The sequence below is a fragment of the Colius striatus genome, chromosome 2 (genome assembly GCF_028858725.1).
Source record: "Colius striatus isolate bColStr4 chromosome 2, bColStr4.1.hap1, whole genome shotgun sequence".
Taxonomy (NCBI): domain Eukaryota; kingdom Metazoa; phylum Chordata; class Aves; order Coliiformes; family Coliidae; genus Colius; species Colius striatus.
In genome coordinates this window covers 74,738,569-74,753,808 of record NC_084760.1, presented here as the reverse complement: position 1 = coordinate 74,753,808, position 15,240 = coordinate 74,738,569, and the positions used below count along the sequence as shown (strand labels likewise).

The following is a 15,240-nucleotide window of genomic DNA, read 5'->3' as shown; positions in this document are numbered from 1 at the left end:
ATAGTTTATAGAAAAAGTTGCAGAGGAGTGAAGCAACACAAAACCATGGAGGAGGTTAAATACCACTTTCAAAATAAAGATAGATGGCAGATGAAGCAGGCAGGCTAAACCATTTTAAAAAATAAATGTATTGGAGTTGCATTTGTAATTTGGTTCATAGATTTGCAGTTAGAATCCAAAACACTGTCTTTTTCCTCCAGTTAGCTATCACTGCAGTCTAAATATGGCCTGAGCTAGCATCCTTAAAGTACAGAGATAATTTATGCAGTTGGATTATACATCAGCTTTCTGTAATTTTACTAACTGCTACATGCAAGAATGCATGTTGACAATTGCTACATTCAAGAGTACATACACCTGCTGTGTACTAGCACAGAGAGAAAGAGACAGACAGACATCCACTGGAATGTTTTTGATACCCCACACTTGGTTTTCACTCCTTTCGGTTCTAGATTATTTTCCTACTTTTTAGTCTAAACATCCTTCAAACTCTTTACATTTGAGGGTGACAAACAGCTGTACTGTGTCAAACTTAATGATGAAAAGCATAAACCAATATCATAACAAGAAGGGCATTTAACCAACATTTTCCCAAATCAAATGAGAAATTGAGAAGAATCTAAAATTATCTAGTGCTTGCTCTGCTACGATAGTTAATATCTCTAACAAACTTAGCAATGGACAAGCAAAGAAAAGTTGTTTTTGATTTGAAATGTGTGCCAAGTACAAAACTAGTATTAACTATCTGCATCAGAGAGGAGAGCTAGACTGCCTGGGGGATGGGTGGAAAGAAGCACCCCCCTCCCTCCTCCTCAGATAGGAAAACACTGCTGAGCATGTTGAAGAAACCCAGCCAGGTGGTGTAGGAAACACAAGCACATATATGTAAGCATATACAAAAACACTTTCATACAGCCTGATGGGAGACCATCTTCTCAAAAAGCATATGGAATTAATTCTCAGCAAGGGTTGTGACTGACAATTTACATTAGTTACATTTGGAATGAATCAAACATTCTGAATGAATGCAGCAGATGAGTATCATTAGCAGAGTTACAAAATACTTACCTAGCTAGTTGTGCCAACTCTTTTTGGGTCAAAGGACTTCCTTGCTTGCTTAGAAGATTCTTCAGCAAAATCAGTCTTGTCTAAAAAGAAGATACATTTATCAGATGTAAAACTCCTTTTCGTGGTACACTTAAAATTCTGTTGCAACAACAAAACTACAGGTTTGTCAGGTTAGCTTTTGTGCTTCACTAGTTTAAAATTGCCTATAGTGCCTTTGTGATTAGACTGTACACAATCATCTCTTCAGGGTCAAACTGTTTCAATAATAATATATCTTCATCAAAAGCCCTAATCTGCTGTTGAGATGACAAACTTCACTTCAAGAAAGCTACTTTTCATCTTTTGCAATAAACACTCTTATCCAGCCAATGAAAATGTGCTCCTGCAAGCCCTTCTTCAGACTTGTCTGTGCTTGCCAGTATGTGTGCAGGATCTCATTAGCCAAGAGATACTGAGTAGCTACTACCAGATTTGCTACTAGCACATGTAAAACAAAAATGCCAGAAGTTAATTCACAGAATTATAATAATCCATGAGGGTAAGCTAACAATAGTCTATGAAATATTTTTTATTCTCCTTTTTAATAAAATTGATCTTAAAATAAAGAAAATGCATGGAAACCAGTACTTACTTCCTCATTTGGTAAAGACACGTATATCCGTTTAGTGAATCGTCTAGGAAAAAAAACCCAACACATACATACACATGCATTTTAATAAGACTTTAGTGTACATATATACAGATCTAACATCTGGTTTGATAAATGTCAAAATTTCACTGACTTAAAGTCTAGTGACTAGAACTACAGATTCTTTAAAAAAAAAATTTAAATGTAACAATATGCATTGTGTACTGGTATCATCTTACTGAAGACATGAAATTCCTCCCAGAGAGGAAACACTCTGAAGGTAGAATTATCATTCAAGTACCAGTAACAAAATGAAGCATCTGTACGCAAAAAGACTTTGAAATCATTAAAAATGTGGTATATTTGTTCTGACATTGCTGACGCGTCTCTTTTTCTTAATCAAGAATGGAAAGAGAAGCAAGTATAAGAACTTGTAGCAAAAAAGTCCTAAGGCAAGATTTGTAATTGCAAATTGTAACTGGCAGAAAGCCAATATTCAAAGAAGAAACACTGCATGTCACTGTTCACGTTTCTTCCTTCCTGTCATTAAAATAAAAATAACAAAAAACCCAATGTATAAGATCCAACAGGGCTATAGAATGTTGATCTGATCTCAAGAGGTACTGCTCTTTTAGGCAATTCCAAGGCCATGGTGCGCATGTAACAGAGCAGACAGGCACCTCTCCATGAAGTTACATAATTTAACCTTGCCAAACAGCCTTTGTTACTTATTCCAAAACTTAAAACAATCAGGACACTAAGTAGCAAAACCTGCTTTTCATAATGAACATCATATTATTACATTCAAACAAAGGAAGAGGCACTTTGATACCTGAGAACAGCATCATCAAGCTCCTGCGGCCGGTTTGTTGCTCCCATCACAAGTATTCTGTCCTCTCCAGAAGACTGTACCTATGTAACACAGGAAGACAAGATAGCTTTCAGTTTACATCAAGTAGTAATACAACAAAACTAGTTAGAGACTTGCCATGTGTTCAGCACACTGATGGGATCTGACTGTATACGCTGGGGTGTTAGCTTTAAAACATTCTTTAGATAAATGTGAAGTCAAACTAGAAAAAGGTAAAAAGGAGTGTAAACACAGGACACTATCCCCAAGTTTCGTTGCTTGAAAAATCTTGCAAGAGCACAAATGCTGCTGTGGAACTGAACCTTACAATGCTGGAGAGAACTGAGACTTCAAAAAGTATTCAGGAATTTAGTCATCCAGAGATCATTAGGTTTAAAAAGCTAGAGACTTTCTGTTGTTGCGGGCTTTAACATCAACATTGTTTTGAAGCCTACAGAGAAAGAGAGAATCAAAAACTTAGACTAAGGTACAGCCTGAACCACTGAATCAGAGCAGAGATTCATCTAATACAGGTCTCACAAGAAGTTAGCAATCAAAATGAGAAGTTATTCAATAGTACACAGACACAGTAATTTTCCCCTAGTTCACTCAATTGCAAGACTTGACTTTATACCCAAGAATATGGAAACTGACAGCTTCTATATTTCACATAAACATTTAGGTATTAGACATGTTATTATTCACCTAGTGTCCAGTGTTTCATAAACTTAAGTTCATTGCTGCCTTATTGAGTCCAAAAAGATCCACAAAAATACTGTATGATATAGTTACACCTTGATCCAAAGTTTCCTACCTTATTATGTTTAATTTTTCCCTTTTCATTTTGTCATGTAATAATTTCTGCAGATCATTGTCACTTTGATTTATTGATTCATCCCACCTTGGAAAAGTTTTTTATGATCTCACTGTCTCTCTATATGGTTATCTTCTCCTCCTGTATCTCATTACAATTGCTTTACCATTGCAACAATATTTCACTATGCTACTGGAATATAAACAAAGATTATCTGATACAAAAAACAGTGCTTAGACACAGAAAAATACTCCCATATTCATTTGTTCCTCACCCTCTCCCCAGTATAAAATCCAGTTCCTTTTCCTGGGTATTACATACTTTTAAATTACATGCTATTAAATATATTCTTACTGTGTCCTGTCATTTTTAGGTCATCATGCCAAGAAATACAATAGCTCAATAAAAAGTATAATAACACAGAAATTAATCATTCTGACATGTCAGAGCTGTGTAGTCCCATGGTCTGAACAAGGCTGTTTCAAGTCCTCATCTCTCAAGTCTCACCTTACCCCTTCACAGTGCATGTTTTTGTGACACATATCCCGTAAAAACCGAAATGACAATACTTAAAAGCCATTAATTTCCTTTTACTTTGACAGAATGAGAGATGTGCTTCACCAAAACATGCAATTGCAAACAAGGATTCGACTCTGCCTAACTCCCAAGTATCCCTCTTGCCCTATGAGAACATTTTCTCACAGCTTCTTTAATACTGCAATTTGTAATCCTTTCTTCTGTGTCTGTGATCTTTCAGCCCATTATTTCAGCTTACATCCACACTGACACCTTTCACTCCAGACTGGATTTTCCAGGATACTACAGTAAGCAAGTGAAAAATTAACAGCAACAGAAAAAAGCCATTTTTCTACCAAGATGGGTGGAGAGGGGGACAGAGCTAAACACCAGCAGCCAAATCCAATTTGTGCTTCTCTTGTAGCTTGTACTGGCACCCATTACATGAGCCATTTCAGCTAAATCAAACAATACCCAAGCCTAAATACTTACTCCATCAAATTCTATTAAAAATTCTGTTTTTAGACGCCTACTAGCATCATGTTCACCTTCTCGTCTTTCACACAAAAGGCTATCAACTTCATCTAAAAAACAAAGAAATACATCTTAATTAAGCACACAATATCAAAGTCTTCCTATTTGCCTAAGTTCTTTCGCTCCAGTATGAGAGAGGAGATCTTTACTCCTTGGGAGACAGGTAGATCTTAAAAAAGTTTAAAAGCCTGTATAATGTGTTGTCCTTTGAACATGTAACATCAAGCACAGATGAGAAAAAAAGAAAAAAAAAAAAGGCCTGCTGATAATAAACTACAATGCAGGGTAAGCAAAACCCACTTCCATATTTGAAGTTTAATACAGAAATGGACTTATTCTGTAAAGGTAGTACAGTATTTTTTGTTTTTGAGGGCATTTGTTTCCACTATGACACCCAAAAAATAACAGTAATCAATAACATACTCTATATGGAACTACTGATTAGCCAGCAGGTCATATCCAAGACACTTGCTCTGCACTGCAGAATTACCCAAAGAAGTTTAGCTGATGAATCCAATTTAGTAAGTAAAAATATTTAAGAAAATACACAAAAAGTCAACAACTCTTAAGGTCTTACCAATAAATATTATAGAAGGCTGAAGTTCTCTGGCTACTGCAAATAGAGCACGTACTAGTTTCTCCCCTTCTCCTACCTGCAACAACAATAAACTGTTTTTGGAGGAGGTTTAGAAAGTGTTTATTACAAGAGAGCTAAAATAACAACCTACAGAAAATATGGCTGATAACCAACCACATTCAGTCCATTCATACACTCTCAGATTACCAGTAGTTCAGTACTACATATGACAGTATGTTCATATCTTAAACATTACCATTTCACTTATGATGACTATTGAGTTGTCAAGAATTTTTGGTGCCAAAAGTATCAGAGTGAAAGGGTGCTGTGACCCACTTGGTTTACTTTCTAAAGAAGAAAAAACTCACAACCACTCATCTATATGACATCCAGGGTCATCCTGAACTGCAAAAGCCTTTGACAATGAGTTACCACAAACACAAAACTGAACTTTTTTCCTTCTATGTCAATTTTTAAAAAACTTTATGTCCACTATAGCCAACAGTTCACCAAGGACTCATCAGAAGTTTCTAGCCCCAATTACATCACGTGTGTTTTCAGATCAGTATAATTTATAGATGTTACTTACATATTTTGAAGTTAGGCTTGCTGCACTTATATTAAAGAAAGTAGCATTTGACTCTGCAGCAACTGCTTTGGCCTAGAAGAGAGGGGAAAAAAAACAGTATTTTTTAAAACATCACAACTGAAGATATCTCTCTGCTTCTGTAGCTATTACTCATGTCCTGACTGAAAGTTTTAAAATATTACTTGTGATATTGAAAATAATTAAATAGAAAACAGTTTAGCAATTTTCTCCCCTGTAAAATCAAAGGTTAAGAGCAATTTTGCATTTTTGTATTAAATTGACACAATAACACATGTCTAGGAAGAACATACAGTTTATTACGACAACACCCAAATTGAAAGCCATGCCTCATAGTTACATTTTAAGCCCACCAACTCATTCATGAAGTGATTTTCTCACCAACATTGTCTTCCCATTTCCTGGGGGGCCAAACAGCAATAAACCACGTGCAGGAGCTCTAAGTCCTGTAAATAACTGAAAAGTACATCATCTTAAGTTACCTTCAAAGACTTCTACATTCTAATTCTAACTTGACTTAATGCACATTACTGTTGTTTCCCACACAACAGTTAAGTTACATTATGATGGTTCTGTGCATAGACACATTGTAAAGGAGGATAAAGAGCAGTAATGCATTCCACAAGACAAACCAGTCTAACAACTTTAAAGCACCAGTGGCATTTAAAAAGAGGAGAATGCATGTGTGTAGTTACAAGTTAAAACAATGATTCTACTAACTCCATATGGAAGAACCCCTTACTCTTTCTCTTTTTAATTTATTCAAATGAAACTTGAAAAGACAAGATTTGATCAAAAGGGACTTGAGAAGATAAGCTTTGACCAAAACTATTTAAAATGTTACTTAACCTACTTTGTCTAAATGCCATTGATAATCATCTCTTCTCTCTCACTTTGCATTTGATTTCTCTCTCCTGCACTATAAAACTGCACCTATCATATGCCAGCATCACAGCAAGCAAATCTACAAAATCTCACAGAGTAGGTATCTTTTAGTAATTCCTATAGCCTGTTTTGCCCAGTACTTCATCTTTACCACTTTCCTCAAGCGTTCTGGAATTCCTTTTCTTGACCTCATGCTCACTCCTCAGTTCCAGCTTCCAGTAATCCCAACAACTAACCAAAAGCAATAGTACGAAGTCTCTTTATACAGACACACTACATCTAAACACCACTGTCGGCAGGCAATCCTTTCCACAATATCCATGATGACAAAAGGCTCCATTACCAGTGTCATGTTTCTAAGATGACTGACCAACATGCATTTTCTTTATTAATTCATCATTCACAGCACTTTCTTTGTGCTTGACTTTGATCACTAAAAATTGAGCATGATCCTGTTCACTAATGCATAGCACCTATGCTACAAATGTACTGCAGCATTTTAACCTGGGTGTTCCTCAACTATTTTTGCTTTCCTTGCTGCCCACTACTGTATGCATCTCCTGCCCTGACGCCTTTTGTTTGGAGTCATTCTGCAGGAGGTGCCTCACTTTGCAGAGCTGAGACCAAATCTACAGCTCTCCCTCACCTGGATCATCACCTACATAGCTCAGCTGCAACTACCATTTATCACTGAGAAACACTAAACTTTAAAGTTCTTATTAAAAGACTAATCATAACAAACTGAACCAATTGCTGTTTTATTAGCATCTTACTGCTGAAATGGTTGCAGTCATGTCTCCAGACAGTGTTTTCTGTTTTCATCTCAACTCTTGCTCTCCTATAAAAATTCCATTACTTGGCTTGTTTTAAAAAGAATTTTGAGTTCAAAACTTCATTAAGGCTAAAGTTGAAGTAGTATTTAATTGATTAAATATTCCCCTATAGTTTCCACATCTACCATGTTTGTTTATAAGGAATAAAACTGACAAAATCAACTTCTTTTCTTCCAATGAATGCTTAAAAATTTGCAGGATTTTTTGTCTATGTATCTCTACCTACACCAAGATGAGGCCCATTGTTAGGAACAGTAACATGAAGACCTTCTGGAAAATACCAACTGTTACTGGAAAAGAGTTACATGGTCAATGACATTTTCCTTCTGCATAAGAATACCAAGCACGCATATTTGATGCCAAAGCTTTGTTTTCCTCAGGGCTAGTATTAACATGGTGCTGTTACAGATTTAGGGGTTTCTTCCCTGTGACACTTGAAAACCAGAAACTGTATTAAAAGGATGATCACAAAGCTACCACAGTCACCTGTCAATGTGACCCACAAGCAAACAAACAAGAACAAACCCACAAGAGCAAACAACAATTTTCCTTTGTCGTGGTTTAGGCCCATCAGGGAACATAAGACCACGATTAGCCTCGAGTACGGAAGACCTGAGGATTGCCAAAGGGCAGGAAGAGCTTAATTGCTGCTTAAGATTCAGGACAAAACAGACCAGGCTACTCGGCTTGGGGAAGAAAACAGAAAATAATTTAATGCAATATCAACTAAAATAACCATAAAACCCCAAAACATAACAAACATAAAACAACACAGAGTGGTACAACAATGAAGAGTCCAACCAGCCCTTTAAGACCACCTTCTCCCCACTCCTCCCCTCTTCCTGGGCTCAGAGCCCTGATCCCAGTGTTTTTACCTCTAGGCAGTCACAGTAGTTGAGGTACCACCTATGATCAATGAAATTAAAACCTAAATAACTGAATTCCACACAGCTAGAGCTATCTGGAACACTCAGCCTCACAAATTTGAAGGATTTTTGTTTGTTTGTTTTTGAGGGTTTGTGGTTTGTTGGTTTGGGCTTTTTTGTTTGTTTTGCGTTGGGCTTTTTTAAGCTATTGCCTCAGTGACCTTCTCCAACATTGACTAAACAAGATGAGAAATCTCAGGGTAGGATTTTAACACATGAATTCTTCATTCTCCTTTTGCAAGATAGCTATCACAACATAGCTGTCAGTAGCAATCACAACCAGTAAAGACAGGATTCAAGAATCACCACTTCATGTATTCTGTGACAGAGTGGTAACAAAACCCATCTGCTTACCTCAGGTCTGAGAGATGGAAGGATAACAATTTCTTGCAAAGCTTGTTTAGCCAGCTCCTGCCCTGCAATATCATCAAATTTGACAGCTGGCCCACTAACAAAGAAATGGAATACTAATTAGTCTAACAATGAGATACTCTCTTTCAGCTGCAGCTGACTAATTTAATACATTTGACTATTTATACAGAACCCTTTTGAAGAAATCTACAGCTTAAGACTGCTACACATTTCAAAAGATAAGCATTTCTGATTTGAATTTTCATCCTGTTGCCAAAGTAATAAAGACAACAGCAAAACTCCCAGAACAACCCCCAAAACCTACAACAAACAAAAAGTACCGATTTTCATTCCAAGTGGACCAAGATTGCATTAACAAAAAAATGATTTTCTGCACTGAAAAGCCTACTGTTCTTCAGACTTACCTATCAACAATTTCATTCAGGATGAGATTAGCAAGGTTACTGTCCACATTTCTAAATATCTTCAAGTCTTTCTTTTTTCGAGGGGCAGTGGTAGGAGTGGAAGGCTTATTTGTTCTATTATTTTTAGGAGCAGGCTGGAGAGGGGAAGAGGAAGAAAAACCAAAAAAATCAAAAGGCTAACTTGATACTTTTAAAGCATACTGTTAACAAAACTGCGGTTAGTTTTCATATCCTCCAGTACTACATTAACACATATCAGATATTCTGATGCTGTATTTTGCTACAAATCATATGATCATATTCACCCGCCAGTAGAATATCTTGGGCTCCAGTGGAAAGAGGGTTGTTTGATTTTTGTTTTGGAATTTTTTTTTGTTGGTTTTGTGGGTTTTCTTAAGATAATTCATTATATTTAACTAGGGTATTTTCCCCCAGCACACATTAAAACATCAGAAACTCTTTCAGATTCTCAATATCTACAAGCAAGAATTTTTGCTGCTGTAATACTTTTCTAACAGGCTATTTAAAAGCCTTTATATTATAATAGCAACAACGCTTAACCGTATTTATGTTCCATCTATTCTGCTTTTTAATCTACTTTATTGTGAGAATAGTAAGGGAGAGATAGAAGGGAAAGAGATGAGTCAAAAGAAATGCAGTAATTTTGTGTCTTACTAGTGTAGGACTCACTTTTGGATTTGTTACAATTTAACCACATTTAACCACAATTTGCTTTTTAATGTTGTTGCAATATAACCTTTGCATATATGCTTTGGAAGAGCAGGAATGTGTGTGGGGAAAATGTGTTTTGGAGTAAGAGGGTACAATTCAATTGTCCATGCAGCCATCCAATGCCTCCTAATTCCAAGATTCCCTCTCCAGCCTACTGCAAGAGGCTTAGCAAAAAATTTAGGGGTTAGGTTTTTTCCCCCCAAAACTTTCTGCTACTACAATACTGCAATAAAAGCAGTACATCTAAAGTTTGTTCTGGAATTTACATTGACTTTCCAAGTGTATACTGCTGTATTTATCCTTACCATACCTTATAAGTTGAAGCTGCAGGAGGTCTAGATGCAGAAGTTGATATTCCACTGTAGCTAGGTGTTCTGTGGTGACTTGAAAGGCCTGTGGATCCAGTTTTTGCAACAGTTTTTGAACGAGGAAGGGAATTACTTGTGTGTGTTAAGGGATCCTTCTTTTTTGGAACGGCTCCACTTTCTAAAAAGAAAACCAGTCATGAGAACATTTTCAGTTGTCACACTTTTACCACCAGTTCAAATTTTTGAAGATAGTGTTGTTGACACATATAATACATTATTAAAACAAAATAATACAAGCTTTTAAAGACATTTAGTACTTTTAAGGGGATATTAACTGTAGTTTTCTCCTCAAGTTAAATTTTGAATTTTTAGCACCTCTCAAAACCAACACTAACTAGTCACCTTATAAAAGCTGGACATGGCCAAGTCCTGTAACAAGGGAAGAACACCATCTATTTCTTAAGACAAAGACAATGGAACACTTGTTAGAAGACCTTCCTTCCCAAGAAGTCCTAAAAATAATCATTATAATCATGCTCAAATTTCAAGCCATAAGATTCAGAGCACTCGTTCGTTAACTGATATTAGCAGGCTAATTACTTTGGATGCTAACTAACACTTTCTATCACCTTCCACACAGAAGCTTCACCAAGGCACTTTAATTTGGGAAAACTAGGATAGTCATACCTGCAAGCAACTACCAGGAGCTTTTTCTTAAAACTTTGTTTCACTTCAGGAATCTAAAGGTATGAGTAAATTCAGAATGATCAGCTCTGAAGCAACATACCTTCCAACATTTAAAATGAAGTCTTAAATGAAGTACAGCACTGAATTCTAACACCACATGTTCTGTTCACACTTGCCCTAATTCACCTTCATGGTGGAGGAGGAAGGTCTCAAATTAGGTGAAAGATAAAGCTTAACATATTGGCCACATGTGATTAAACTACAAAAGGTCATTTTGTTCCAGTTAAGTGAAATAATAGCACTTTATTTCTACATTCTCCATATAGGATACGTAATAAAATGAGATTCTGTTGCACAGAAATGGCAAGTGGAAAAGATCAAAACAGAGACTGAGTAGTAAGAAAGTGCTACAGTGAGCACACAGGTTGGTCAGGCTGGTCAGAGCATAGCATCAGAATGAGTGGGGTTTGTGGTGAGACTACAGTACTGGAAGCTGTCTAACATGGTATTTTTGTCTGTGATGAAAACGGTAAATACTACCTTATTAGATATGCTTTTAAGAGGATTAAGGAGCCTCTTCATTATACGAGAGAAAGATGGCATCAGAAGTAAGGAACCTCAAGATGGATTTCAGCTACAAGTTTCTTCAGTAAGATTTCTAATATCTGCAACTCAGTTTCACTTGTTGGTCTTAAGCAAAGGGCCAAAGAACTCTGGTTTTTTTTTAAGGAACTTAATGACTACAAAGAATTTTAAGTTTAGAATATGCAGTTCAATGAAAAATACTTTAAGTAGAAAGCCTCATAATTTTGAATGTCATGTTTAAAAAATTGAAATAAGAATACTTCAGTGAAAGAGTCATCACGGAAGGATGGAATGATGGAAGGATGAATTAATTACTACCATGTCCTCAGCCTCTTTAAACAAAAGACTTGTAGAGGATATCCTCACACTCTAGAGATACTGATGTGTTGAACTACTTGGCTAACAAACTTCTAAAACACTTCTTCAGTCACTGACCTGCCCCTTTTAAGAGTTACAGAAACTCTGCAGGGGTCATCATAAACAATGCAGATGTATCAATATGCAAAACACAAGAGAACCTGAAGAATACTATTAATTTCAGTTACCTGTAAGTTACTTCTTGTCAAAACAAAACATAAACAAACAAACAAACCCCCTCAAACAAATGAAGGAACAAACAAAAGGAAACCTTGAACTGACTACTGGCTACATTTATTTAGTAATTCCAGCACAGGAATTTCCAAGTCAAAACCTCTTCAAAATTAAGCACACCTAGCACCTTTCAATTTCAAAAAGTAGTATATGACTCTATTAAAATAATTAGCTATGTAACACTTTGACTGGTCCAAATTAATCAAAAAGTGGCAGTAAGTTTGGTTGGTGCTTTTTTTTCCCCTCGTTTCAGCCTCATTTGTACATCAGGATTAAAGTCAATATGGGAAGGCTTCTTCAAGTAGTTTTTCTCCATTTCCTCACCCTAACATGTTGTTCAATTATCATACTTGCCTAGAACTATCCCCATGTATATAGAGAAGAAAACACATGCATTGAAATTTTGAGTATCATAAAATTGCATTGACGAGGAGTATTTCAGCAAGCTGAAAATACGGTGCGGGGAAGGGAAAAGATTTAAATAAATATTGTGATTTACTCTAGCTCTATCTCTAGGAATGAAGACCACTAAATGTACACATGTTCTGTGGTCAGTCAGGATGGGTGAGCACAGACAGAAGCAACCAAAGTACTAAACATAGTTGTTCACCATCAACTCCAGAGGGAAACTTCAGTTTATATATAAATTTTCATTGAAGCAGCAAATAAATGTGATCAAACTTTTCAGACTTCAGAGTTTATCTAACGTTTCTAGATAGTAAACTGTTTAACAGCACACTTAAGTCCCCTGGCAAGCTGATAGTCTCTATTATTTTAGTATGTAAAATATGTATTTTGCTGTAACAAATACAAAACGTTCAAGACACATTTCTTATCCATTTGTATTTGTGATCTGCTGAAAGAGGGAAATATGCTGCAAGAGACCTTAAAATCTTTGTTTCCACTTTTTACAGAATGGTGGAACATTTGTCAAAAGGCTGCCGGAGATGTTGCAAAGTGCCTAAAATACATTCTAATCATAAAGACAGACCATGGTATTTTTTTAATAGGGGCTTGATAACTTTGGCTGTACTGTCTAATTCTAGACTGGACAGAATAATTCACTTCAAAGCTCCAACTTAACACCACTAGATCATACTAACTTATCTGGTCCTGAAAGCATCCCTGCAATTTTTATTTTTCATCCCAGTATATACACAACAAAGAAATTACAAACAAACAAGGAGCAAAACTTATCTGAGGTTTTCTACTGGTTGCATTGTTGTAAGGTGCAGATGCAAGTGCCCAATTTCTGACTCCCTTATGGAAATACATGTTAAAATGCATTTATTATATTTAACTGTTTTTAAAGATGAAGTGAAATAAGGATAGGTTTGAACAACTTTAAGAGAAGCTTGATTACACTACACACCTGAAAACACAGAAACAATCTAGGGAAGATGCAGCTCTAGCTTATTTATTTAACAAAGATAACAGTATACTCTATTTCTAAAAAGCAAACCGATTATATTTTCTTTTGTGCATCTAAAATAGACCAAGGCACACCTTAATAATCAAGTTTCTGATGTAAATAGTTCAAATTAACAGCAGCAGTTCGATCCAGTATCGCAAAATAGTTTCCAGACTTTAGTTGTGAAACCTTAAAAGTCATAGAAAATATTTCACCAGTTTAAGATTATCTGTAACTTTATGTAGCTTTATTAAACAAACATTTGAATTGCTTAGCTGTACATTTTCTGCAAATATTGCATAGCAAGAAACATGCAGCAATTGCAAGACTGATAGTTTTTCAGCGTCAACATTCACAATAGCTCCCCAAATTGTAATTCCTTCAAAGATTTTTAAAATAGGTACATTCAATTAATAAAAACTACGTAGTAGAAAACTTCAGCAACTAACAGGATCTGTTCCATGTTTTGAATGGCAGCACACCTACCATGATAAGGGACACATTTGTTCTCCTTCTGAACTTACAGAGCTGTACCAGTCCAAGATCTTTTGTTCACAAATTATGGTGTTAAAAATGATATCACTGGTATTTGTTCTACTACTTGGGAAACTCTTTAAGGAACTTCAGTATTAAGAGTAGAATTTTTGCAACTTGAAAAACATTGTCAGTATATGTCTACTACTAAAGACATGCCAGCATGTCCTTGCAAGTGAAAACTGAAATAAAATATGAGCTACTTGCACAGTGGTAATGTTGTGGTAAGAAAGAGAAATTTAATGTTTCCTCCGATTGTACGTCATGCCGAGATTTACATGTTAAATGAAAAATGCTGCATTGGAATTACTGTAATACTAACAGTACTGTTTGCCCAGTAAATAACTTCATAAAAAAATCACAAAACACTGTCTTCAGAAAGACTGGCATAATCTTCTTCCCAATCTAGTTTATAAACAAAGAATAAGAATCCACAATGCAAAGGAAAACATGCATCTCTGAGGAAAAAACCCAGCACTTAAACTGTTTTGCATCTAATCTGACTGCTATGAGAACAAGAGTAATGGATATTAAACAAAGAAATATGTACTTCAAAACGAAGTTTTGGGTCAAGGCTGCTTGTTATTACTCTTGATAAAAGGTACTGCTTAGCCCTCTGCAACTGAGAGGCATGTGATACTACTGCAATGAGGTCTTTTAAAAATCTCATTAGAAATCTATCACATCAATCTTCAAGAAAAATCTCTAGCTATTCAGGTAAGTTAGGAAACAATGATGAAGACAGGGATATGTAGTCATTTGTGTTAGAATCAAGTAAATTGGACTGAAAGTCAAATAGTATCTTGGAAGAACATAGTATCTTGGAAGAACAATGAATCTCAAATCACTAACATTTTGGAAATGCAAAAAATGTGCAGTATAGCTGTTAGAACAGAATATCAGAATTAAGATTAAGAATCTGATTAGGAATAATCAGAATTAAGAAGTAAAAAAGATATTTAAAGACTTCAGCCTTTAAAGGCAAATTAAAGAAAGCAAAGTACTTTTTGACCAAAGCACAGGCAAAAAATCTACTTTATTGATGTTACAACTCTGAATGACCATGTTTCACACTTCATAAAATCCTAGACTTTTAAAAACCCCAGACTAACTAGGCAATGGCACATTTAGTATTTGATGTAACTAGAAAAATGAAATTTATGCCAAAGCCCTGTGTGTCGCTCAGTACCTCTGCAGCACCTCTGCTTTGCAACAGCAGTCCTCTTATCTCAGGCTGCATGCAAGCTGATCTTGTGCAGTTTTCTAAGAATTTGTCATCTGTTTTCCAGCTTTAAATGATTGCAGCTGTTTGTGTGAAAATATGTGTCTTTATTACAAAATGTAGAAAGGAAGTATTTTGAAAAAAACCAAAATACTC

At 35.8% G+C, this 15,240-nt stretch overlaps 1 protein-coding gene across 5 annotated transcripts in view; it reads right to left on the bottom strand.

The window, feature by feature from the left end:
- SPAST (spastin) overlaps positions 1-15,240 on the bottom strand; it is a 36,983-nt gene that overhangs the window by 8,718 nt on the left and 13,025 nt on the right. For 4 of the 5 annotated variants that reach the window (XM_061991109.1, XM_061991110.1, XM_010210895.2 and 1 more), the window contains 10 exons: positions 10,057-10,232; positions 9,015-9,148; positions 8,593-8,686; positions 5,976-6,050; positions 5,577-5,648; positions 4,988-5,063; positions 4,369-4,460; positions 2,529-2,608; positions 1,700-1,742; positions 1,069-1,148 (listed from right to left, as the gene is read on the bottom strand). In XM_061991109.1, coding sequence (XP_061847093.1) covers positions 1,069-1,148; positions 1,700-1,742; positions 2,529-2,608; positions 4,369-4,460; positions 4,988-5,063; positions 5,577-5,648; positions 5,976-6,050; positions 8,593-8,686; positions 9,015-9,148; positions 10,057-10,232 — 922 coding nt within the window. The remainder of the gene's footprint in view (positions 1-1,068; positions 1,149-1,699; positions 1,743-2,528; positions 2,609-4,368; positions 4,461-4,987; positions 5,064-5,576; positions 5,649-5,975; positions 6,051-8,592; positions 8,687-9,014; positions 9,149-10,056; positions 10,233-15,240) is intronic. The other variant, XM_061991108.1, reaches the window with a different exon arrangement.